Raw genomic sequence first — 25,186 nt, 5'->3', positions numbered from 1 at the left:
CAAAGATCGGCCTGTTTTTTCCGTGTGTTCTGCAAAAAAAAAAAGAAAAAAAGTTCGAGTTCATGCAAATGACATGTTTTGCATCTCAGTGTTTGCATACCTGCTTTAATCACTGTTGCCTGTGCTTGAATGCATTCTGCTACGTACATGCAGCCCAAATAAGTCTTCATTAGACAACAAAGAAATGGATCGATGTCATCTCACTTACGCTTTGGTGAATGTGGGGTGGGGGGACCTGTGCGAGCTTATTCGCTATCTTCTAAGATTGTTTCAACATCTTGGAAGTTCGTTTTAAAGGGATTTCTATCCGATCACGTTGCATTGCATCTATAAATATTTATATATACAGCTTAACGAGAGCTAGCTATACAAGGCATATGGCATTACTGACCAACTGAGGAGTTACATAATTTTACAGTGAATCGATAAACAGCAAATTTGTATTTATTTTTGATACTAGTAACAATGCAATTTTTTTTTTTGGTTTCAGATGCGAGCACTCACGCATGATGAAATTGAAGGTGAATGCTCTCTCGTTTTCCTTTCCTCTGTCTGTCAAACATACCCGTCCGTCTACTCCACAGGCTTTGTTTTACACGTCTAGATCTCTTTTTTGTGTGTGTTTGTGCCGCCAGAGCTGCGTGAAGCTTTTATAGAGTTCGACAAAGACAAGGACGGTTTCATAACCTGCAAAGACCTCGGCAACCTGATGAGGACCATGGGTTACATGCCAACTGAAATGGAGTTGATAGAACTCAGCCAGAACATCAACATGAACCGTGAGTGAGATTAATTCAACATCACATACTTTCCTCTGTGTGTTTTCCATCAGGGTGGTTTACCTCGTTGGTCATTGATTGTTTGTGGATTTCATTTTTGGAAGAATGTGCTTGACTTTTCTTGAGTTTTCATCAAGCTGCTATGGGTCAAAGTGTTTTATTGCGAAGCGCCTTCAAGGCTGATTGATCAGTTTGCAGGAAATGCATCCCCGCCCCTCCTCTCCCTGGAGACGATTTGGCTTTATTTGCATTTCTCTTTTTCTCGTCTCGAAAGTATCATGCAAAAATGAAACATGCTTCTGCTTCGTGCAAGCAGTGAAGCACATCGTGCAACTCACACCTGTGACTTCTGAAACAGCGCGATGGTCTCAATTCAAAGAATGACGCAGCTTTGGTCATTTGATAGATTCAGGGTTTGCATGAATCCAGTGCCCCACATGAGAGGAGATTTTTGAAGAACATGTTATAAAGTAGTTGTAAATATACATTCCTCTGTGCAGTAAGATATTTAATCTATGGTTACCATTTCTTTGGTTTTGACTATAGTGTTAGGCCACTATTTTTAAGGTGTTTACTTTATACTGCCTGCTTAAAATTGAACCATTTCCCCTGTAAACAGTTGGGGGGCGAGTGGACTTTGAGGATTTTGTGGAACTGATGACTCCCAAGCTTCTGGCCGAAACTGCCGGCATGATTGGCTTGAAGGAGCTAAAAGACGCATTCAGAGAGGTGAGCCCAGCGCACCCATTCTCACATGCGGCCTCTGGCACCTCACAGTGGATACTGTGGGTGATCGCCTCGTTGACGCTATTATCCAAAACGCGCCTGTCTTGGCAAGGCATTGACGCCGTTTCCTCCCTGTCCGCTTCATGCTGCCTGCAGTTTGACATCGACGGTGACGGCTCCATCACGTCAGAGGAGCTGAGACACGCCATGGTCAAGCTGCTGGGGGAAAAAGCGAGCAAAAACGAAATTGAGGCCGTGGTCAGAGAGGCGGACAACAACGGAGACGGAACGGTGGACTTTGAAGGTGAGATGCAAAAGATGTGCAAATGCGCCGTTGCGGCCCAGAAAGTTTTGTTTTCAGCCACAACCATGGCTTTGTTCCTGTTTAAACGCGTCAGTAAGCACGTCAGACCAGGTGCAACGACGACATGATACATGCATAATTCATTTAGAGCATTTGCATGGCGGTAAATAAAGAAAGGTAGTGTAAGCAATTGGCAGGGTTTTAAAATTGTAAGTTAGTGAGACAAACTACTGTGTTTTCCTTCTAGAAAAAAATTTAAAAATAAATAGTTATTTTTTCAGTTGAGCGGTTGATTTTGAGGTCATTGTTATTTTTAAGGCAAGAGTGGATTTACACACAGTAGGAAAGTGGCAGAGCCAGTGCTGTAGACACTCCAAAGACGACAGTTTTGTTGCACTGCTGTCCACGTAGTTCATACATGGGACGTACGTTTGTTGAGTTCATACACTATTTACAAAGGCAAAAGGTTCGTGCGGTTACGGCTACACCAACTCACCTACGTCTTGTTTGTCATCCCGGCAGAGTTTGTGAAAATGATGTCGAAATGAAAACAACAACAACAACAACAACAACAACAACAGCGACAACAGAAGGACGGTGACGGAAGAGGAGGGATTTTAATGCCGACGATACGTCTTGTCAATTAGTTCTCTCATCTTTTCACTGTCGTGTTAACAACTGCTTTGTACCTGTGAATGTGTTTGAGTTGTACATGGCTGTAGCACAGAAGTTGGTTCAGTTATAAAACAAGTGAGAATGCTGAACAGTCAAACCATAACTAGTTACGTTTTTATCTTATTTTATTTATTTATTTGTTTGTTTATTTATTTGCTGTGACTCATCTTCTCGACCCGTCTCCCCAATAAGTATGTGTGTATTTACTTGTCTGCTCCAGTCAGGACTGAATAATAAATTTGTCAAATTAGAAATTTCTCTCTTCCTCCTTATTGGCCTGTTAAGATTTGCTGAAAATGGGGAAAGAGACAAATATGTGTGTGTGTGTGTGTGTGTGTGTGTGTGTGTGTGTGTGTGTGTGTAATTGATTTGTTCTTTGATGACGAAAAAAATAATTCATAATAAGTAACATCTTAAGGAGTTTGCATTGCAAACATGACCAGACAACAGACCAACCATTTGGTCAGCCAGAGCTCAAAGGGGTTCTTGCCCAAATCGCTTGACCTGATCACATAGGCCTGATGTTAGTGTGAACTTTGAACTCCCGTCTGCAGCTGCAGTTTCGCTCTGACTGGATAGAAATCATTTAAACAGCATTGAAACTCGAGCGCTGGAGGAGGAAGCAGCACATCGATGACTGAACATCTGCAACTGTCCTTGACGGATCATATGTAGCCCGTGAACCCACACACGCAGGGACAGTTGCCCATATTGAAATAGCATATTAATCCACATTTTAAGTATTAGTGATATGATTTCTGGATGGCAGGCCGGCCAGTAGATGTATTAATTTATTTATATCCCATCCACTTTGTTCATTTGCCGGCTAGCGCTCAAAATAATCCCTCAAATGTCACTAATGCAGTTGCGTAACAGTATTGAAAGTCGCCCGGAGTGACAATGGTCATTTTTGTATGTCAAAATCTCCACACTGTGCTGCGAGTGCAATCACAGTGCCAGAAGCGTCGTCTGAGTTTTTTTTGTTGACTTGTTTGTTTTTCCTCTGTTTTCGGCCACCTCCACTCTGGCTGCGCCGTCATTAACTCGCTTGTTTCAACAACAGTAATGTTAAGCGTGTCCATCCAATCCCGCGCGGCTCATAGAAACAAATGACAAGCGCTGGACAAATCACGCATCGCTTAACAACATATATGAAGCCGCATATCAACAATCTGAGGAATAATCTGTTTCCCTGGGGGTGGATTAGTTGCTCTCTGTAATCCTCGTCATAGGACCCTTAGATGAGCAGATGGCAGATAAGACAAAATCACTGCTCTAATTCTTAACCACTGGGCGGGGAAGGAGAAAAAAAAGTCAAAAAGGGGGGCTTATGAACCAGTGTGTGTTTTTTAAAATTTTGGTGTTAGTGTCTTTATCGTTAAAGACGTACCCAGGAGGAACTATTGCTCTACATTCACTGTTTTTTTTTTCTTATTTGTTTTGAAAGAAAGGGTGACATTTAATTGTAGTGGATCAGGACAGAAATAATAATCATTCACTACCTACCACAGGTTTTAGTGTCGTGATGAATATGTTACGACGTAGTAGTGTTACATCATAAAGCAACATTGCCGCAATCAATTCGTTTGATTCTGTTTAAAGCTCCAGCAGAACTTCCTGGATGTCCTCTGGAACCCACGGAGTAGGCTTCAGACCTGAGGAGCAGTCTTGACTCGCCACAGCTGTATTGCTCTGTTATTAAAGTCCATTTGATCTAGGGAGTTGGTTTTATTCCTCTGTATTGCAAATTAAGAACTGGCTGGAAGACAAACGCTTCTCGCTGTTCTGCCATCCAGGTGTCTTCTGCTTCGAATCGCATCTTTCGTAAGTCGGAAAAAAAAACTCTCAGCCTCGCTCTGTGCTTGTTTTATTCATCGAAATTGAACATTGGATCAAGACTCTTATTTGGTTTCAGAGCTTAGACATATTGTCAAAGTGCTGCTATGTAAACAATCATGAATATGAATTAAAAAATAAAGAAATGCATTCTTTGTTAAAAAATAATAATACATGCTTATAAATAGTAATTTGGAGAGAACCATGTGCAATAGGCATTGTTTGGAGACCAAAAAAGGTAAATGAAAATATCAGATAAATTACATTATACATATTTTAAAAATTATTTTTGTCATTTTCACAGTCATTTGGTTGCGCCGTGGCTGTTCGGGTTGAATTCTATGTAACACATTCCGTGCCTAATCAGTCGGCCTTTAGGCATTAATCAGCATGCATCAGCTTCTCATCACGAAATCGGGTGACCAGTCATGATGGATTTCACATGCAAAACACCACTGGCAGGCAAAGTAAACAAAGTCAGTCTCCCATTTCACACTGACTCTCCTTCCCACCCATCAGCTCTCGTTTCACTTCCGGGTGATGTCAGTTTGGGAACTCTGGACGTGTAGCAGTTATGTGAGCAAGTCGCGCATGGCTGCTGTCATTCTGATCTTTACACAGTGATTCGTAACCTGCCACAACAAGGCAGGGTTAATGTAAGGCATCGCAGGAGTGACTTCAGAGGTCAGGGCTGAACATGAAGTCCAGGGCTTGTCTCTCCGCTGCAGCCACATTCGGGTGCCAGAGGTCAACACTCAGTATGACCCGAGGTCCAGCATCTGCAGGCCCTGGGGAAAAAAAACATCTAAATTAATTTTTGTTAAATGACAATTTAAAAAGAAAATGGGGCTCAATGTCAAAAATGAAATCTGGGACATTAAAAAAAAAGTCTCCAAATGAAGCTTCTTCAAATGACTGATAATCAAAAAATGTCTTTAGCTTTGTTGAAACAGCATATGTGACCCCTTGTTTGAAGTCTGGAACGAAATGGGGGTTCATTTCATGTACTGTTGTTTTGTCGTATCTGCCACATGTTAAAACGGGGACGTGAAGGAATCGACCTCCACGCATAGAACATAAACCTAGCGTGAATCTCACTGAAAGGGGATAGGTATCCCCCCACCCCCTTATGACATCACAGAGGGTTGGTTTCCAGGACTGTGCGCTTAAGCACAGTCGCTGAAAAGTGAGCAAGAGAAGTGCAGGTTGGACGCTTCCCATTCATGTGGAGTTCATTGACAAGACAGAGTTTGTGTGTTTGAATACGCTGGTCAAGTTGCGTGTGGTTCACCGACCCTTGTGGGAGACAGTGTGAAGGAATGAGTCATCCACCAGTAAGCAGTGTCCCTCCGACCAGCACTGAGGCTCCCCGCCCACCACCAGCTCGCACGAGGGTGGAGTCTGCAGACCTGAAAAAGTGTTTTCTTAAACTTTGCAAACAAAACAGTGGATTTTCCTTTCCCCCTGCGGTTAAACAGGGCCATGAGCTCCATTTAAACAGAGCGGATTAAAGTCGGAGCGATTAACACGTTAAATGGGATCAGGGGAAGTGATCCTAAAACCCTGACCTACAAAAGCATGACATTGCTCCGTGTTCGGGCCATTTTACTATCTTAATTGGTGCAGCAAAATCGGCCATTGTGCCAAGTAGGTTAGCGCAGTGACACTTTTGATGAGTTTGAATACATTTTACACAAAGGCTGCAACTTCAAAGGCAGGCAGAATGGAAGTCGGGGTTGTAATGCATTTTTGACAGAGAGGGGGTTCCACTGCCAGTTATGAGTTGTAAAGTCATCGTTTCATTGTTTTGTCCTTTGTAAAAACATAGATATAACACATCAGTCCCAACATGGATTATTCAAATGGAAGAGTTTGACTGTTTGAGTTTGAGGAATATGCTGCAGTTGCTAATGCTGAGGATGCTGAGGAATGCTTTCTTATTTCATGGAAATGGGATATTTTCCGTAATTGAATAAAGTTGAATTTAGACGACGGGATTTAGGGAACCAAATTCTGATTTGTACCTCAGCAGTCTGCAAATCTGAACTGAAGAGCAGAAGAAAACCGCATGTATTCAAATGCAGTCAGATCAGAGTCACCTCAAACCTCATTCTTAGAAATGAAACTGAAATCAATCAGATAACTGCCACCCCATCTAGGGCCTAACAGAGATGCTGGCTCGCCCCCTGGTGTTCAAGCAAAGCATCTTCAAAATGCAGTCATGTCACATTTTATATAATGATGTAAATACACAACCCTGTCAATCTCCAGCCTTATCTTTCCCCTCTTTAGAATGTGGACAACATGCAGTTTCACTATTAAGGTAAACATCTTACCAAGATGGCAGCGAAGGCGAGTATTGGTTGGTCCGTAACAGCTCCCCAAGGTAGCTCCTGGGCCCAGTAGCCAAAATCCAGCAGAGCCCAAAGAGTTACTGCTTATGAAGGTGCGCAGGGAGAGAAGTGTCCGGTAGGTGTAGGGACAGGAGCGACAGTTTCCTGCCACGCACACTCCTGCGCTGTACAGAGGAAACACGGCCTGGCCCTGAAATAGAAAAAAAACTTTAGTTGACTCAGGGGTACACAAGGGCCACGGGACGCTTCCACGTGACGTACAAAAGCGTTTTCAGTGCCCCAAGAGCAACTTGCTACCGACTACCTTTGGACCGATGCAGGTCCAGCCTGATTTTGGCTCAATCCCATGTTGGTAAACAGCCTTAAACTCAGCCAGTATTGCAGGGTAGCTTGCTTCCAGGACCTCGATGTCGTGTTTGTGAGCGTCACGTGGGAAGAAAGGAACGCTGGGGACGTCTGGCAGGAAGAAGAGATGGGGCTTCTGTATTGCAGAATGATCATTCAGCCTCATCTGTGTGGAGGGAATGTGTGTGTGGGGGGGGGGGGGTGCGGGGGGGGGAGGACATCAGGTGATGTCCAACAAAGATTTTTCAGTCCAAGGCTCAAGGTTTCTTTATTTGATGAACAGACAGTAATATCTGCAAACCCAGTTGAAAATAACATTCACGGTACAACATCACAGGACAATCTCGCAATAGAATGATCGACTTATTTGACGTAAGGTTTAGCCACAAAGTACGTGCTTGTACCTGCTCACGGAGGCCCTTGTGAATGCGACCCATGCCCACCCAGCTGTAGCGCTTGGCATACTCTTGTAGTGCTGCGTACCGTTTCCTGGCTTCTGCGGTGGCCTGGGCAGGGAACAGGGACTGGCCCAGCACCGTGGCCAGGTAGTCCTGCCCCCGCTCCTCATCCTCCTCTGTTTTCATGGAAATAAAGGGGCTCATTTGATCGCCCCTTGACAGTTTGGACCGCGAGCTGCACTTTGTGGCGCCGCAGCCGCCGCCGCCGCGGGACATCATGGACCGCCTCGAGCCCGACTTGAGTTTGCCGGCGTGAATGTGACCAGGCATTGGCATGTCGGAGCCAATCCGGTAGCAGTGCCAAAGGAAGAGCAGCGCCAGCGTCCACAGGAGGCCACTTAGTGAATGGACGTCCATCTCAATGTACGCAGGCAGCGTGTTCACGGGCCAGTGCATCCTTTAAACTGGGGAGATTCCACAACACTGGAGAAAAAAGGAGAAGAGGCAGGTTGAGACAAAAGTGCACACACTGTGAAATCTTTGTAAACTGTAAGAGTTCAATAAAGATCTCTTAGAAAATAATGAATTTTTTTGGTTTGCTCTAATCACTTTTTTGTGCAAAAAAAAAAATGGGTTGTTTACGTGCCGTGATTGCAACCCAAATCTTCTTAAACAGTCACATTGTGAGATGGTACTGCACTGGCCTCAGATGCTCGATGAGAATGACGGACTGTCCTTTATTTAAACAGACGGCACATTAATTTGCTTTCCTTTTTTTAATCGCCTTTAGGGGGTCACCGGAAGCAGACGCCAATCCCAGCATGCACTTGAAAGGAGGAACTAAGTGGAACATTTAGTGCAGGTTGCGGATCTGTTTACCCACTGACCTTTTGGGTAGTGGTTAAACGGAGTGGTTAAGTTCCACTGGAGAGTTGTTTTATTTTTTCATGGTGTTATGTAAGTCCAGATATAAGTTGCTCCCTGAACAAGGGGTCAGTCCAGCAGCAGATGTCGCTAAAGATAGTACACTTTATGCTTGAGAAATCACTAGGCTTTCCACTACTCTGACTGTACTTGCTGTGACAAGGGAATGCAAGGTATCACTGTTTATCGATGTTGATGCCGATTTTTGTGGGCCACAATACCAGCGCAGGTGGACTTGATGAGAGATGCCAACAGCAATGCTTGTTATCCATTAAAAAAAAAAAATAAACGTTACAAACAATAATTATGCACTGTGGTTTTTAAATACATCATATTTTAATCGCAATTTACAGAAGTACACAGGGTGAAACGAGAACATAAATATATTTATATTTGGTGTTTTTAGTAGCAAGATGCTTGTTTTTGTTTCTACAGCTTATAACTATTGTCATTTGCTTTTAGCATAAGCCAACAATGCGCGTTTCTGCTCATGCACATCCGGGTGTGAGCTGTAGGTGGGAGGGCTATGTCCAACTAGCCTATTTAAACCGAGAAACGCGGAATTAATGACACGCTTAGCATGATTTAGCGTTAACTCTCCCACTCAAATGTGACGGTGACTAATTTCCCCGACAGCAGCGTCAGCACTCGTCATTCCCCGATCTCGCGCAGCTCCGGACCGCCACAGATCAGCTGTGCATCTCTCGGTTAACGTAAAGCGTTCAACCATTTCACGAAACCGTGGCTTCAAAACAAGGGCGTGGGGGTTAAACAACAACAACAACAACAACAACAACAACAACAACAACAACAATAAACGGTTGTCATGCAGTGCGACGCCTTAACCATCGGCGATCGATCCCCCGCGATCGACGTACGTGCGATTTCAACCTGACATACCGTGCAGCGTTGTTCGCGCTTCAGCACCGCGCTTGTGGACAGCTCCTCCAGAGAGCGCACACACACACACACACACACACACACACACACACACACACACACACACACACACAGAAAACACGGAGAGCTCCCGCTCCTAGCGCACCCGCTGCAGTTGCGGCGCGCCGCCGCTAGGGTGCATGCAACTGATGCCTTCACACACAAATGTCGTCAGATCAGAGCCGAATGCGTCAACTGCGCGGTAACCAGCCAGGGGCATCTCTCCAGCACCAACCCCGTCGCGTTCCCGGGGCCTAAAGCAACAGGATACAGATCGTCGCGCCGCGGAGCTGAGGACGCAGTCCCCGACGACAAAGGTATTGCATGCGTGCAGCCATCCAAATGCACGGAGACGCTTGTCGGTGCCACAATATTGACGAGCGATGCAAAAAAAAAAAAAAAAAAAAAAAAAAAAAATCGTCCTCTGCACAAAGAGGGCCGGGGGAGGCGCGATCGGTGCTGCCTCGCTCACAGCCCCGTCGTTTTGTCACCAGGCTGCTAAAATTACACCGAGGAAACGCCTCGACGAACGGTGGACACGTTTGACTCGATGCGATCGTGTCACAGACGTGAGGGTTTGATTATTGAGTGCAACACCGTGGAGAGGCCGGCGGCTTTAATGCTTTTTTTTTTTTGGAATAGCGCATTTTCGGGCACAATGCAGAATTCAATGATGATTTGAATATTTAACAGCAGCGTTCGCGCTGCGTACCTGTCTCCATATTCTTCACCTGTGAAAATGAATTTCATGCCTACATTCCAATCGTGTGGATGGATGGATGGATGTTCAGGATTTGTTTTCCACCGCTTCCCAATTCAATTGCAGCCATCCCCCTTTTTCCAAGTCACTGTGGCCTGTGTGATGTAAACATGTGCCGGGAGCACCAATAACAAAGTGCAATGAAATTACATAACAATTGTCCGGTTTTTTGTTTTTTTTTCGCCAAACCAGCCGCTAGAATGCTATCAGCTTCTATCACCTGGGTCGACTGTTGAGTCAATATGGATGATATAGTAATGCAGTGGCGTTTCGCTCTTCATTTTCTTCTTTCTTTAACCTTCTCAGGTCATTCGGCTCCTGCAAAAGCCATGGGGCTCACATACCTCACAGTGTTGCTGTCCGTCACAATGATCAGCGTCGCTTCAGGTTAGCACGCATGTGTGTGTGTCTGCTGCGTGAATGTTTTTTTAAGCAAGGTATGGTCATTTAAAAGTCTTTTTTCAGATCTTCATTTCCAATCCTGGACTCCAGTGAAGCAGCGTAGCATGTTCCATATTCCAAATAAAAGACAAACTGCATATATCCAGAAAAAAGGCCAATTTAGCCCTGTGTTTACAGCTTGCAGCAAAGTGAATTTGCCTCCCCCTTCCAGCTAAAGTTGAGTCTTGTCATACATTCTACATGTCTGAATGGGAAATAGACAAAGTAAACTATCAGGTTCGTCTAGAGGTCAGAACACCTCATAGAAGATGTTGTCACTAACCTGGGAAAGAAAGGTAAGGCTCTTTGTGACATCACAAACGGCATGTCCTCAGAATTGTGTGTTAAATTTTGATCATTTCTTTTGAGATCAACACACGTCCATTAGAAAACATCAGTGAAGTGAACAATGTTGTGAATTATGCCTCACACTCAACCGCACTGCTCAAATCTCCTTCAATCTTGCTATTTCAGGAATGAGCTTCATAACTCCTCAGCCTGATACACCCCCGACGTCAGCTCCAGATTCCTATCCGTTGGGCGGCGTGATCCATGCTGCCCTGCAGAGCAAGGAGTACTTAGGCCAATCTGGCACAGGTGTGGAAACAAGACAACGTAATAGCGCAGACACATCCCAGTCAGAGCAAACGGGCACTTTGACACGCAAATGACGCACGTCGGCTTCTCGGGACTCTGCAGGTACCACCACCAATCCCACGCAGGCCGTCCCAGGAGATGGCCAGGCCGAATCGACAGCGACGGTCATATCTCCAGGGCTGCTCACCACGGCTTTAGGTTCTCCCTCTGCCGCCGGCCAGAGCGGACCAAGGAACACCATGTCGTCGCTGCCCATGGAGGAGGAAACAACCACCACTCTGATCACCACCACCACAATAACAACCATGCACGTGCCAGGTATTTGCAAACGAGCTGTCCTTGAGTGCATATCTTTTCTGGAAGGAAAATATATTTTGGTGTTGATGTCGTTGTTGTTGCGGTTACTCCTGTTTTAATTTGTGACATCAGAAGACCAGAATTTTTGATGAGAGTGGCAGTGAGGGCAATTTACAAATAACCACAACTCATAACACAAGCTCATTCAACCACATGGGCCGCTCTTTGAAGGCGCAATGACAAGAAGATATTAGAGATGAGGAATAAGAGACCAGGCTTGGAAATACTCACATTGACTCAAAGTATACTTATGTATTAAATTGCTATCACATTGCCATTGTTTTTTTTATTCTATTAGCATGGTGCTTTTTAGGGGCATAAGACTCAATACAATAAGCTGTCAGGGAAATGTTTTTTTTTTCTTATTTACATGTCACATTCTGTAACATTCAGCAGGAATTTAACGTTTTTCATGACAGTACTTGCAAGTGGCAGAATAATAGAAAAAAATTCAATTCAATTTTGGTTTTTGGTAAATGATAAAGTACAAGGTTTTGTGTATTGTAGCACCAATTGCTTAATTTTTGACAAAAATGAATGCATTTTGTTGTCTGCCGGATGAGGATACACACTCAAGACGAGTGTTCAGATTAGTTGATCAACATAGTAAATCATTTATGTCTGCATCTTTTAATGTATCTGAAATGTCTTTACTCTAAATCATTATCTTTATCTAAAAGTTGGTCACACAGCAATGATGCAGATAAAACCAGTTCTAGCGCAAACAAAATAAAGTTATGAAACAAATCAAAACTCAATTATTTACTAGTTTTAGTTTTTGATGAGTCAAAGGGGAGCACGTTTCAACTTTTTGTTTGCCCTGTGTCTACAACCGTGCAGTGCAATGCAATGCAACTCTGTCTACGATGGACGATGTTGTTGAGTCCCCGGATCCGGCGTCGACATCGTCTGTCTCACCTCTGGAGTGCACGTACAGCATCACGGTGTACGCAGGTTACGGTGTTGAAATTCAGGTAAAATGCTTCATTTCCTTCAGTTCATTTACTGCCACCAAGTCTTTTTTGCAAGACTATAGATTTTCTCTTTGGCAACAGATGCATAAACATCATACAGTTAGTCAACACACAAACTAGGATGTTGATCGGCATTCGATTCTGCTTCCTTGGTCACAAAAAGATGCTGCTGTAAAGACTTGCTCACGTTCTGCATCTTTTATTGAATTTTTTGCGGCAGGTGAAGAAAGTCAACCTTTCGAAGAAGGAGTCGCTGACGATCATGGGGCACGGAGGCTTGGCACCTGAGCTCCTGGCCAACGAGACGCTGATGAGAGAGGGTCAGGTGATTCGCAGCACAACCAATCAGGTGTACATACACTACCGCAGCCTGCAGCAGACCAACCACGGCATGTTCAGCCTCCATTACCAAGGCAAGTGAAGCTTTTGGGTTTGTTGAAACTGTTTTGTTTTTTTTGTTTTTTTTAAACTCTGCGCATTTGTTTTTCTAAATATAGGCCACTGAAATGAGAAATGTCAAGATTAAGTAAAAACGCTGCCTGAAAAAGAATTAAAGGAAAGCAATGCTTAAATTTACCCAAATATGCAGCGAGCCCGGATTAAAAAATCAGAAGGTTCTCGTTGAGCTGATTTTCACATGATATTTCCCTCCTCGCTCTCCTCCCACAGCCTTCCTGCTGTCCTGCCCGTTCCCCCGGTCTCCTGAGAAGGGCGGCGTGACGGTGACAGACATCCACCCGGGAGGTCAGGCCCACTTCTACTGCGACCCGGGCTTCCAGGTGCGCGGCCACGAGGTGGCCACCTGCGTCAACACCACGCAGCCGCACTGGAGCACCCCTGAGCCACAATGCGTCGGTGAGTGCAAGCACTGCGGTCGCGTTACGGCCGACGGGTGCCGGCGGTCGGGAAATTAACGGATGTGTAATTACATGTGTGCAGCCGTGTCCTGCGGAGGATGGATTCGTAACGCAACGGTGGGCCGGATACTGTCTCCGACGCCTCCGTCCGTCAGCAACCACAGCGGCGGGAACAACCTGAGCTGCCACTGGTTGATAGAGGCCAAAGAGGGACACCGACTCCACCTGCACTTTGAGAGGATGGTGCTGGACGAAGACGACGACAAGTAAGTTTGCGCGTTGTATTTATCACCACCGTCCATATGACCTGATCTGAATTTTGTTGTACCCCAGTACAATGACAACAAAGATGCTTTACCTTTTTTTTTTACCTTTGCCGAATTTGAAGTTTCCAACATCCTTTAGGTTCACGACAACCGAGCTCACCATTCGGAGTCGTTCACGTTTCGTTTCTTCTGTCCAGGTTGGTGGTGCGCAGCGGCAACAGCTCTCTGTCTGTAACCGCCTTCGACTCGGACCTCGATGACGTCCCGGAGCGCGGCCTGCTCAGCGAGGGCTCCTCACTGTACCTGGAGCTCACGGCCGACTCGTCATCCATCCCCCTGCTTTTGGCTCTGCGCTACGAAGGTGAGGTCTTTTCCACGCCGGTGCACATCCGACGCCAGCTGCTGGCTCAGCAGAGGCTGCGAATTCCGAAAGTGATGTCGCTGTTGCTTGGAGGTCATTTTAATCTTTAAAGACTCCCTGAGCTTCCTCCTCCGTCCGTTGTGCATGAGTGAAAAGTATGGTGGGGAAGACAAAAATGTAAAGCTTTTGTGCCTCTCTTTCCCTCCTCTTCGCCAAGCCTTCGATGATGAACACTGCTGGGAGCCCTACATGGCCCACGGGAATTTCAGCAGCAGCGACATCACCTACCAGCTGGGCACCACCGTCACCTTCAGCTGCTCTCCGGGCTTTGTCATGGAGCAAGGGTCAGGGACTATTGAGTGCATCGACCCCAGCAACCCTCACTGGAATGACAGCGAGCCTGTGTGCAGAGGTAACAACGTTTTCAACGCATGCCAAGTTGACAAAGGCCCCGGCAACAGTGCTGTTTTATTTTATTTCTCATCTCATTTTTCCCTGTCAGCTCTCTGTGGTGGGGAACTGACCGAGCCCTCAGGTACCATCCTGTCCCCTGATTGGCCACAGAGCTACTCAAAGGGGCTCGACTGTGTGTGGCAGATCCATGGCAGCGAAGAGAAGCGCATCGAGCTGGATGTCCAAATGTGAGTGTCGCTCATTCAAGGCGTTCCTCTTCGCTCAGTTTCGATCGTTCGATTTCATTTTCTCTCAACGTCCAGCTGAAACTGGAGGAAAAATGGCATTGCTTTGTCTCTTGCTGATCCCTTACGGTGGCCAACAAGGGCCAAACACAATACAACAGCCTAACGTGCCTTAGCTGCAGGTATGGAAACGATGCAAACTCACGAACACAAGTCTAAACAAGGTTCAAAAAGAGGATTGTGGTGCAAATGAAAAGAAACGCGCTGCAAGACATAAAAACATAAACTTAATCATCAAATGCGCTGCAAAGAGAGAAGCACTGCAAAACACAACAGAGGCAAACCAAGAAAACATATGCAAACAAATCTACCTATCTGTCTCTCCATTGAGCTCTTCCGCGAAGAGCGCCCCCTGCAGGTTTGGAGCACTTCCGTTGTCGTGACTGGTTTATGCAGCCTTTTGTTTAGTTTTTTTCATATGCTTGTGCTGTACCTTGTTCAGACTTGTGTTTGTGAATTTTCATTGTTTCCATACCTGCAGCTGTCTTCGCCAATTAAGGCGCATTAAGCAGTTGTATTATGTTTGGCCTTTGTCGGCCGCCGTAGATCCCATTCGGTAGATGGACTTTTCTTTAAAGCAACAGTATGTTGTTTCTTAACAATAAAATGAATAGCTTCAAAGTCATTTTATGCTTCAATGAGATACGGCACCCAACTGGTTATGGCGCTACAAAAGGCCAACCAAAAAAAAGCAAAACCGCTCTCTAAAGTCTCGTTTCTCCTTGTTGTTTTCACCCCTCGCAGTTTAAACATCCGCCACACCGACGTGTTGACCATCTTTGATGGGCAAGACCTGATGTCCCACGTGATCGGACAATACATGACCTCCAGAGAGCGCTTCCAGATTGTCTCCGGGGGGTCAGAGGTCACCATTCAGTTCCAGAGTGATCCCGTTGATTCCAGTTTCATCCTGAGCCAGGGCTTCCTCATCCACTACCATGGTGAGCGTTCGACACTCACTACTGTCGTGATGTTTATAAGTGAAGAAATATGGGTGCAGGAAGAAGCTGTGAAATAAAATGATTGGATGGATGTTTTGATGCACAACAGCACAACGTGAGGTCTTTCTCTATAAATCTTAAACGTTATCATGATCACAGCATGAAGCCCTTTGGATACGCATCTATTTGATTTGTTACATCCTTTATATGATTAGCAACAGTACAGAGTGTTTTTTCACAGTGGAAAGGCCTTCAGTACCATTCGCCGTCATTCTTTCAATGTGAAAATGCCATCCAGTTGTAGCAAAATCAGCCATGGCTTAGCAGCCACTTCCTGTATTTCTTCACCTTGTAACAGTTGCTTCACGGTTTCATGACAACCGAAAGGAAACAAACCCAAAAATAATTTGACCAACAGAAAATAGTCTGAGTAAGATCTTGGCAAAATTAAAGTGCAACATCCCGGAATGGAAATCTGAGCTTTCCACCTACTATGCGAGGTTCGGCCAAGCGAGTCTCGGGTTGATTAGAAATGGTTTGAATGCTCTTGTTTCTACACTCTGTGCAGAGGTTGAGCCCAATGACACCTGCCCTGCCCTCCCCCAAATCGAGTTTGGCTGGATCAGCTCCTCCCACACCTCCCCAGTGAGAGGCAGCGTACTGACCTACCAGTGTCAACCCGGATATGACATCAGAGGCTCTGACATCATCACCTGCCAGTGGGACCTCTCCTGGAGCAGCAGCCCCCCCACGTGTGTTAAAGGTGGGATGAGAAGTGAGATGCACTGACCAAGGCCGCGTTCAGACTGCCAGACAAAATCCATTTTTTAAAAATCGGATTTGAGAAGGAATCTGATTTGAATCAGATTCGCCTGCAGTCTGAACGCAGCCTTTGTGCAAACACTGAATTGACTTAAATATAGAAAGAAAGAGCGAGCTACAGCTGCAGAAGTGAAACACTTGATTCTTGAAACAGATGTGCCCCTCTTGATATGTTTTGCAGTGAAAATAGAAATAGAATTGACGCTGCCCACTTTAAAAATGGAATTCAAAATTGAAAGTTGAATGCAACCTGTGTGTCTCTATTTCTTTTCCACAGTCCAACAGTGTCCTGATCCGGGGGAGGTTGTGAACGGAGCACGCTCAGTGCGCCCCGAAGCAGGCTTCGCTGTTGGAACGGTGGTCCGTTTCTCATGCAACGAGGGCTACCAGCTCGAGGGTCCGAGCCAGATCTCCTGCCATGGCCGAGATACCGGAACACCCAAATGGAGTGACCGTAGCCCAAAGTGTGTCTGTAAGTCCTGGTCCTAAGCTCCTCAGCTGCTGCATGTTTTTTTTTTTAAATGCCTTTTAGCATGACAGGTGTGTTTTCTATCTGCCCTGAACAGTGAAATATGACCCGTGTCCAAACCCCGGAGTTCCTGATAATGGTTACCAGACCTTGTACAAGCACAGCTACCAGGCAGGAGAAACTCTGCGCTTCTTCTGTTATGAAGGCTACGAGCTCATTGGCGAGGTCATCATCAGCTGTGTCCCTGGCCATCCCTCTCAGTGGAACAGCCCACCACCGTTTTGCAAAGGTAAATGTCTCTGCCGCGTTCAAATTTTTTATTTTTATTTTCCCCTTTGCATATAGAACTAGGTTGGTTAGTCTGTCATATAGAAGTGCATGATGTATTTGTGCCCGTGATCAAATGTGCCCAGCTTAACTTTGTCTACTTGTCTTGGACAGTGGCCTACGAGGAGCTTTTGAACGATCACAAGTTAGAAGGTAAATTCTCTCTTTCCTTAAAGGCTGCGTTCAGACTGCAGGCGAATCCGATTCAAATCAGATTCCTTCTCAAATCCGATTTTTAGTTATTCTTCTTGCGAGGTGTAGGGTGACGTCACAGACAGTCAAAACCGATCGGTGTGTTTGGAGCTGTTCAGACTGAGACGCGCCTGTCCAAATGTGATTTGAAAGTACCTCCCAAAAGTGGTTTCAATCTGGATGGGCTGAAAATTGGATTTCGGCTGGTAGTCTGAACATGGCCTTTAGTTTTTTGTAGTTTCAACGCCTTAAATGGTGGGATACATTGCAATCATGTCATTTATATGTACAAACAAACATTTGAAAAAGAACGAACAAATTCAGCAATATTTGAGATCCATATTGCTGGTATATAGCAACATGGCAACTACTTTTAAAAAGCTGCCTTACAATGATATTATTCGCTCTTGTTATAGTGTCCCAGTCATTCGAGCCGTCTCATCAGATTCTGAGTGAGAACATCGCCCTGGCAATAATACTACCAATCATCCTAGTCATCCTACTGATTGGAGGGATTTACATGTACTATACAAAGTAAGTGCTGAGTCCGCTCACTCTTTATTTTTCCCTGAGTTCACTCTTCTTCACCCTGTTTGTCTGCTCCAGAGCTTCAACATCATTTTGTTTCCTGGCTCACAGCATATGCAGGTTAGAATGGAAGCCACTCTTCTGGAAGTCTCTGTCTCACACACACTCCTACAGTCCCATCACCGTGGAGTCGGATTTCAATAACCCGCTGTATGAAGCAGGGGTAAATACAACTCTCAGATTGAAAATTGCCCTGAACTTCATGTTGTTGGTGGATCATGTGGACCCTTTTAAATAGTTCTCTCTTAACATGTTGCTAATTCTTTTTCTGTCTTTTTTCTTCACCCCAGGATACGAGGGAGTATGAAGTGTCCATTTAAAGGAGAAAAGCCTCGTTGAGATGAAGGGAAATGGAGAAAAGAGGCAAAAAGTTTAACTTTTTGGAGAACACGAAAGGCCTCATTCCCCTTTTTTGACATTCATTTTTAACACCTTGTTTATGTTGCACCATGAGTGTCCCTGGTTTATTTATAGTGGAGGTGCTTTCCGTTGATTTGTTGCACTGGTGCAGTGGTGTGGTCAGCCATACTTGGCTCCGACTTCATGGTCTAATGTCTGTATTATAAGGACTGGTGCCTTAAGGAGGGTTCTAAATGGATACCAAGGTAAATTAACCGAATGGGAGGAATAGAAAACATGACTGGAGAAAAATCGTCAGTGTAAATTGATTTAGTGAATTATAATAGTCATGTGGCCAAATCTTTATAAAAAAAACCTGGCAATACTTTATTTGCTACTTTCAAATGTGACACTCATAAGAATGCACTACTCACAGTCATTTATTTCATGACTCATGCTATATTTCAGGCAAAATATTAAAAAAAAATATAATGGGATAATTATTTAATTTATATCTCAAGAAAAGATTTGAGAACAGCTGTGTTCTCTTTTGCTCACTTTGTGTTTTTTTTCTGTAACACATACACCCACACAACATAGACACACACCCGCACGCACACACACACACACTGATTGAATGTAAATATCTGATTAAACATTTAATTGAGGTATGTATACACTAAACGGTGTGTATATATAAGCCTCACATATACACTTATACGAGGTGGTGGAAGGTTGTATATTTTCATTATATATGTAATGAAAATTCAGTGCCAAAATATAATGTCAAATAATTTAATGTCCTTAAGTGTTTCATCCGTTGTTGCAATGCTGTTTACAATGGCAGTGTTTATTTTCTCTTTCGCTGTTTCTGGAGTGCATCGTCACCCACTGTCACATGACATGTAAGAAAAGGTAAGGACATGAATGTCATGATGCTTAGAGCATGCACTGATTGTAAATTATATTGCTTCTGCTCTTCTGTCTTGCCATTATCATTATAGTTACCGGCAGTTATCATTATTATCGGATTTGATGTTGTATGCACTATGTTGATGAAAAAACTACAAACTTGGCTGCTTGCTATGATGCATTATGTATTTATTTAAAAACTGATTGTTTGAACAGTGAATGTGGTGCCATTCACTGTGCCAAATGAAGGATCTTAGAGACTGTTGCTTTAACTTAATTCTTCTCTTACCATCAGTAGCATTTTTTGCTTCATATATGAATACACACTTCGGAAGACAGTACTCTTTGCCAAACTGGAAATAAAGTCTTTGTTTGAATGGTGTAAATACGTGTTGGAGAGTTTTTGTTGATAATTGTGGTTTTCAGCCACAGAGGATCCAGTGAAAATCGAGTGGTTTTGATTACATAATGAAACAAAACTGGGCATTTTATAATTTGTGGCTGTGCATAGTTTGTAAATTTCAAAATATTATGTGCACCCTGCAAGGAAAAATAGCCTGACTGCCCGGGGGTCGAGGGAGGGAGGTTGAATGACCCTTGACAAATGTAAATTTCGTTGATATCAATCTTTATGTTCTAAAGGAGTGAGCAACCGACACGGTGAAAGAACGTGGCGTGTTGTTTAAGCAGTCAATCGTTTCCGTATGTTTTTTTTGTAAAAGAAAAAAAAAGAAGAAAGAACGTTGATGGATCTAGTTGCAGTTCGCTTCTTTGACCACATGATAATGCAGTAACGTCTAATAATTATTCGGCTCTACAGATTGACTTTACAGATGCTGCAAATAGGTTTAGACTGAATTGCTATAATAGTTACTGTTGGATAATGTATATGTATATATATATATATACATAATGGTTACCAGACCATTATATATATATGGTGTAGAAAAACACTCTCAAGCACAAATACATGCTGTGGTTTTTGGCCCAGTTAAAATGTATGTATATATACATATATGTGTGTGTGTGTATATATATATATATATATATATATATATATATATATATATATATATATATATATATATATATATATATATATATATATATATATATATATATATATATATATATACGTATATATATATATATGTATACGTATATACATATATATATATATATACATATATATATATGTATATATATATATATATACATGTATATGTATATATATATATATATATATATATATATATATATATATATATATATATATATATATATATATATATATATATATATATATATATATATACATATATGTATATGAGAGGGAGAGAGAGAGAGAGAGAGAGAGAGAGAGAGAGAGAGAGGTTTGTGACCAAATTCGATTTCGTTCGGGGTTTTCGCTTGGTTGTATACCGCGGTATCGTCAGTAATATGGCGTTCGTCTCAGAAGGTGGCAGTAAATCACTCCAGTATTGCTCTTCAACACAAAGCGGACGTAGAAGAAGAGGGTGGCGGAAGTTGCGATTGTTTCGTTTCCGTGTGACCTATTTAGCGCAGTCTCCGAGAATAATCTTTATATTTGACAATGGGCTTAGCCGTTCATAATCAGTAGTTGGTACGTTTTGCTAACCAGTGTCTGGTATTTTTTGTCGAGTCGCCACATGAGCCTAAAAAGCGTTTCCAGCGGAGGTTGTTCCAAATGCTAACTGATAGCCAGATTGATTTAGCTGTTGACGTTTCAAATGAGTTGTCAAACATTAACCGCGGCTGCGCCCTGAATTCATTCTCGAGGGTTAGGGCTATTCATAAAAGCGGGCTAAGTAGTTGTCACTAAGTTAGACTTTTACCTGTCTTTGTTTTGCCAGGTCCACCTCGTAAGCTCCCTTGGATGTTTAGTGAGGTGAGTACAGCAAACCTAACCGAGCCGAGTCGTGTACGCAACAATTTAGTGTTACCACCCTGTGGTGACGTCGATATTTTTGTAAAATACCTCCGCTATGTGTTTAGAGTTCGCTTTCATTCACTGTATGTGGTAAACATGTCACATGTCGCTTGCGCTGAAGTCAGCTCTTCATGTCTGCCTTGAGACTCCAGGCGCTTCAGTTTGTTGGCTGTGTTGCCAGCTAACTGTGGTTCAATCTAGTCCATGGAGGAGATGCATCAGTGTGACATTTATGTATTCTTACTCTGTCTGCATTAATATTTACCGCTGTATGTACCACCTCAGCCCTCCTACCTCCTTGAATATCCATGTCCCCATCTTCACAAGAACACTTTGGGTTTGGTAGTTGAAACCCGTTTAAACATGCTTTAGCTCAACTTTACAGTCAAGTAGCAATCAACTGAAAATCCTGATTGTCTGCATCCATGTTTTGAGTATTTTGTTGGTCTAAACAGGTACATTAACAGGCTCTGTGTGCATCCCAGACAGGAACTGACCCCTCAGCCCCATGTCTGCTGAGGCCTCGGTCGGCAGTGATGCTGCTGACTCTGCCCAGTCTGTTGTCTCCCAGCATGCCTTCATGAACACCACCGAATTCAGGAATGGCGGTCTGCAAGGTAGCAAGTATGTAAAACTAAACGTGGGAGGCTCACTGCATTACACAACCGTCCAAACGCTCAGCAAGGAAGACAGTCTGCTGCGGAGCATGTGTAATGGAGGAACAGAGGTCACCATAGACCAAGAAGGTCAGTGGATGTCTCCGTATTAGAGAGCAATTCAAACCTTCCCCCTGTCCTGTAAAAAAAATTAAATAAAATTGAATGATGCCAAAAAAAAAATCAAATAACTTTCCTTGGTTCCAGGTTGGCTCGTCCTTGACAGATGTGGTCGACATTTTGGACTTGTGTTGAATTTCTTGCGGGATGGTTCAGTACCTCTCCCAGAGGACCGCAGAGAACTGGATGAAGTTCTGAAGGAGGCCCAGTACTACCGTGTACAGGGGCTCGTTCAGCACTGCCTCAGTGCCATGCAAGTACGTACATTAAGCTTAATTTTTTACTCAACTTTTTTTTCTTTTTTTTTTTTTTACAGTCATTTACAATGATGATGATGAAAATCACACTTTTGTATTCTAATGCCTTTTTTCTTTTAACTATCAGAAACAGAAAGACGTCTTTGAAAGTGTGTGTCGGATCCCCATGATCACCTCAGCCAAAGAGGAACAGCGGATGATCGCCACTTGCAGAAAGGTTAGTCCAGCCAAATCAGCACAGGAGAATATACAGTTTATCTACTTAGGTGGAGCATTTGCCTGTCTTTATAGGACGTGTCAAAAAGATAATAATAAAATGCATTACTTACAAACTGCTTTTATATGCAAATTTGCAAACAGCTGAAGTTTGCTGTTAAGAATAATTCCTTTATTTTGACAAAATGTTAACTCACTTGTATTTGCTCACAATTCCTGTATTTATTGCATTAGATTAGATAGATACTTGTATTGATCTCCAGGAGAAATGTGTGTGTTATTCTTCTTTTTTTCTTGTTTTTACAGCCAGTGGTAAAACTGCAAAACAACAGGGGAAACAACAAGTACTCCTACACAAGGTAAAATTTAAGTCTGACCGTGCATGAGGGCTAAGGCAAGAAATAAACGAGTCCCTAAGACTGCAACAACTGAGTGTTTCTAGCTTGTTGTTCTTATTGGAATCTCCATTTGAGCAGAGAATTTCCAGATTACCTTCTCATACTTTCACTTCCTGATTGCCTTTTTCTTTTCTTTTTTTTTTGGTGACCAGCAACTCGGACGACAACCTGCTGAAGAACATCGAACTGTTTGACAAGCTGGTGCTGCGGTTTAATGGTCGCGTCCTCTTTGTCAAAGACGTGCTTGGGGATGAAATCTGCTGCTGGTCCTTCTATGGGGAAGGCCGCAAAATTGCAGAAGTGTGCTGCACTTCTATTGTCTATGCCACAGAGAAGAAGCAGACCAAAGTAAGTATTACAAGGTCACACACAAACTCCTCAATGTACGTTAATTATAGATTACATGGTATTGCTGCTTTAGACTTGGGAGTATTACACCAAATGGAGCACAACTAAAATATATTGTTGGCCCAGAAATGTATTATATTGCAAAAAAGAGTTATTAGCAATAGGAGTTCTTTTTTTTTCTTGTCATAGTGATGTTATCAGCTATTTAATATGTTGGAGATGGAGAAGATTAAGTTATGCGGGTCTTTTATATGTTTTGGCAAAGTTGTTGATTGTATTTTTATTGAAATCCTGTCTATTTAGGCCGACACGGCGGTGCAGTTGTGTCACTGGAGCCTTACATTTGATTACTGCCCTGGGCTCGGTTCTATTTTTAAAACCTCCCAAACCTGAACATATTTTTTCTTTCTAGGTTGAGTTTCCCGAGGCCCGAATCTTTGAGGAAACGCTCAACATCCTCATATATGAGAACAACAGAGGATCTGGTCCAGGAGGGTTACACCTGTTAGATTCAAGAGGCTCGGGCTCATCCTTGGGTGCCGGCCAGTCGGAGGAGGAAGGAGCTGTCGGGGGGGACAGGCGTGTGAGACGGATCCACGTGAGGAGGCATATAATGCACGACGAAAGAGGACCTGGTCAGCAAACTGTGTACAAGGATTAATAATGTGAAAACAAAACTTGGGAGAGTGATTTTTTTGTGTATTCTCAAGCGCAAATGCGAGCAGAATGAAAGAGATGCGATTGATCTTAGCAATAGCTTGGTTGTTTTTTTTTAGATTCATGTCTGTGACGGCGGAACTGTTGGCGCTCATGACGGATTTCTCATCTGAAGTACATCATCCAAGGATGGATGACGCTTTGTTTACACGAAAACATGTTGTGTACATTATTTAATAGGAACTGGTAGACTCACCTAGGATGTGAAAATTGTGTCACCTTGATGAAATGTTAAAGGATCCTCCATGACATGGGTGTCAAAACCCACCCTACCTATTAACAGACAGCCTTGCTGTGACCATGGTGACATGTACTGGCCTCCTCCTGTTGAAGGACATTGTTTCCTCAGATTGTGAAGCATCTCTTGCCTTTCGTTACTCAGACTCCCACATGCTGTCTGAGGGAGATGAGTGGAGGATGTTCATTTTTGGGTTTTTTTTTTAACACTGGATTAAAACTGAGTAGACCTTTTTCTCTGGGCTGTCTATGAAAGAGATTGTTTAGCACCTCCTTTTTTCTGTATTTAAATTATTACTGCTGTTGCTTTGCAATGTTTTGTTGTTTTTTTTGTTGTTGTTTTTTTAAATTAATTTATGAACTTAATTTATTGTTTGGAATTTAATGTATTTCAATCTTTGTGTTGATCAGTGCTCAACTTCAAATTTTTGTAATGATGTAATGCACTCCACAGCTCACATCCAGTGTTCACTTCACACATGTAAATAGCTAAATGGTGACTTTGCATTTCAGTGTATTTTAACAGGAACCACAATAATTTCTTCAGAACTGTGTTTTACTCTGAGCCTTTTTTTTTTTTTTTTTTTTTTGCTTTGTCTCCTACCAGTTCACTAAAATTAGTTTAATAGGCCATTCAGTTATATTACGGACAGTTTATACTGGGTTGTGTTTGGGTTTTTTTGTTTTCCTCAGGGAGAGGAAACACATTTACATGTTGTATTCACCAGGGCTTCATGCAAATCTAATCACTGAATACTGAAAACATTGAATGAGAGCAATATGTGTCTCGGACCTTCATTGAAAATCTAAAAATATGCACTAATGTAACTTCCGTCCAATTATGGTAATGGGATTGTCCTGAATAAATTTCTTATGAAATCAAACTTCTGTTTCAATTCAACCTCCTTCTCCAAGGTACCAAAAGTAATGGAATTTGACTTCATATAATGTAATCTTATGCTGCTACAAGAAGTGTTTGCTAATATACGTTACCTACCATCTGAAAGATTTAATTCTTTATTGTCTTGGTTTCCTTTTAATGTGGATATTATTGAAAATAGCACGTTCACACATGGGTTATTTCGCAATGTACTGCAAAACCCAC

The 25,186-nt window shown here is 43.1% G+C and overlaps 4 protein-coding genes across 7 annotated transcripts; 3 read left to right on the top strand and 1 right to left on the bottom strand.

Moving 5' to 3' along the window:
* Positions 1–138: 138 nt before the first annotated feature.
* LOC142886785 (calcium-binding protein 5-like) lies at positions 139–2,738 on the top strand. The gene is made up of 5 exons (XM_076023949.1): positions 139–521; positions 636–779; positions 1,399–1,508; positions 1,662–1,809; positions 2,332–2,738. The coding sequence occupies exons 1-5, from the start codon at positions 491–493 to the stop codon at positions 2,355–2,357; spliced, it is 459 nt and encodes a 152-aa protein (XP_075880064.1). The 5' UTR covers positions 139–490; the 3' UTR covers positions 2,358–2,738.
* Positions 2,739–4,334: 1,596 nt separating this feature from the next.
* On the bottom strand, positions 4,335–8,336 carry asphd1 (aspartate beta-hydroxylase domain containing 1). Of its 2 annotated transcripts, XM_076023944.1 has the most exons (5): positions 7,424–8,313; positions 6,979–7,185; positions 6,657–6,864; positions 5,616–5,729; positions 4,335–5,108 (listed from the first exon to the last, which is right to left on the bottom strand). In XM_076023944.1, the coding sequence occupies exons 1-5, from the start codon at positions 7,871–7,873 to the stop codon at positions 4,999–5,001; spliced, it is 1,089 nt and encodes a 362-aa protein (XP_075880059.1). In that variant the 5' UTR covers positions 7,874–8,313; the 3' UTR covers positions 4,335–4,998. The 2 variants fall into 2 exon arrangements, with proteins under 2 accessions (XP_075880059.1, XP_075880060.1); XM_076023945.1 differs by lacking the exon at positions 5,616–5,729 and having other exon boundaries at positions 7,424–8,336.
* Positions 8,337–9,363: 1,027 nt separating this feature from the next.
* Positions 9,364–19,567, top strand: sez6l2 (seizure related 6 homolog (mouse)-like 2). Its single transcript, XM_076023948.1, has 19 exons — positions 9,364–9,597; positions 10,347–10,427; positions 10,956–11,078; positions 11,181–11,396; positions 12,276–12,409; positions 12,630–12,822; positions 13,079–13,264; positions 13,349–13,532; positions 13,730–13,893; positions 14,111–14,305; positions 14,396–14,534; positions 15,336–15,532; positions 16,101–16,295; positions 16,632–16,826; positions 16,921–17,112; positions 17,265–17,303; positions 17,759–17,876; positions 17,982–18,093; positions 18,221–19,567. The coding sequence occupies exons 2-19, from the start codon at positions 10,370–10,372 to the stop codon at positions 18,248–18,250; spliced, it is 2,670 nt and encodes an 889-aa protein (XP_075880063.1). The 5' UTR covers positions 9,364–9,597; positions 10,347–10,369; the 3' UTR covers positions 18,251–19,567.
* Positions 19,568–20,686: 1,119 nt separating this feature from the next.
* On the top strand, positions 20,687–24,965 carry kctd13 (potassium channel tetramerization domain containing 13). Of its 3 annotated transcripts, XM_076023943.1 has the most exons (8): positions 20,687–20,805; positions 21,056–21,090; positions 21,618–21,878; positions 21,996–22,165; positions 22,293–22,382; positions 22,688–22,740; positions 22,932–23,127; positions 23,540–24,965. In XM_076023943.1, the coding sequence occupies exons 3-8, from the start codon at positions 21,641–21,643 to the stop codon at positions 23,786–23,788; spliced, it is 996 nt and encodes a 331-aa protein (XP_075880058.1). In that variant the 5' UTR covers positions 20,687–20,805; positions 21,056–21,090; positions 21,618–21,640; the 3' UTR covers positions 23,789–24,965. The 3 variants fall into 3 exon arrangements, with proteins under 3 accessions (XP_075880058.1, XP_075880057.1, XP_075880056.1); XM_076023942.1 differs by having other exon boundaries at positions 20,688–21,090; positions 21,622–21,878; XM_076023941.1 differs by having other exon boundaries at positions 20,688–21,090.
* The last annotated feature ends 221 nt before the right edge of the window (positions 24,966–25,186 follow it).

This window comes from Nelusetta ayraudi, unplaced genomic scaffold (assembly GCF_046127955.1).
Source record: "Nelusetta ayraudi isolate G7.1 ecotype Tasmania unplaced genomic scaffold, CSIRO-AGI_Nayr_v1 ptg000016l, whole genome shotgun sequence".
In the NCBI taxonomy this organism is placed as follows: Eukaryota; Metazoa; Chordata; class Actinopteri; order Tetraodontiformes; family Monacanthidae; genus Nelusetta; species Nelusetta ayraudi.
Note: the sequence above shows the minus strand (reverse complement) of the source record. Positions and strands in the feature narration are given on the sequence as shown.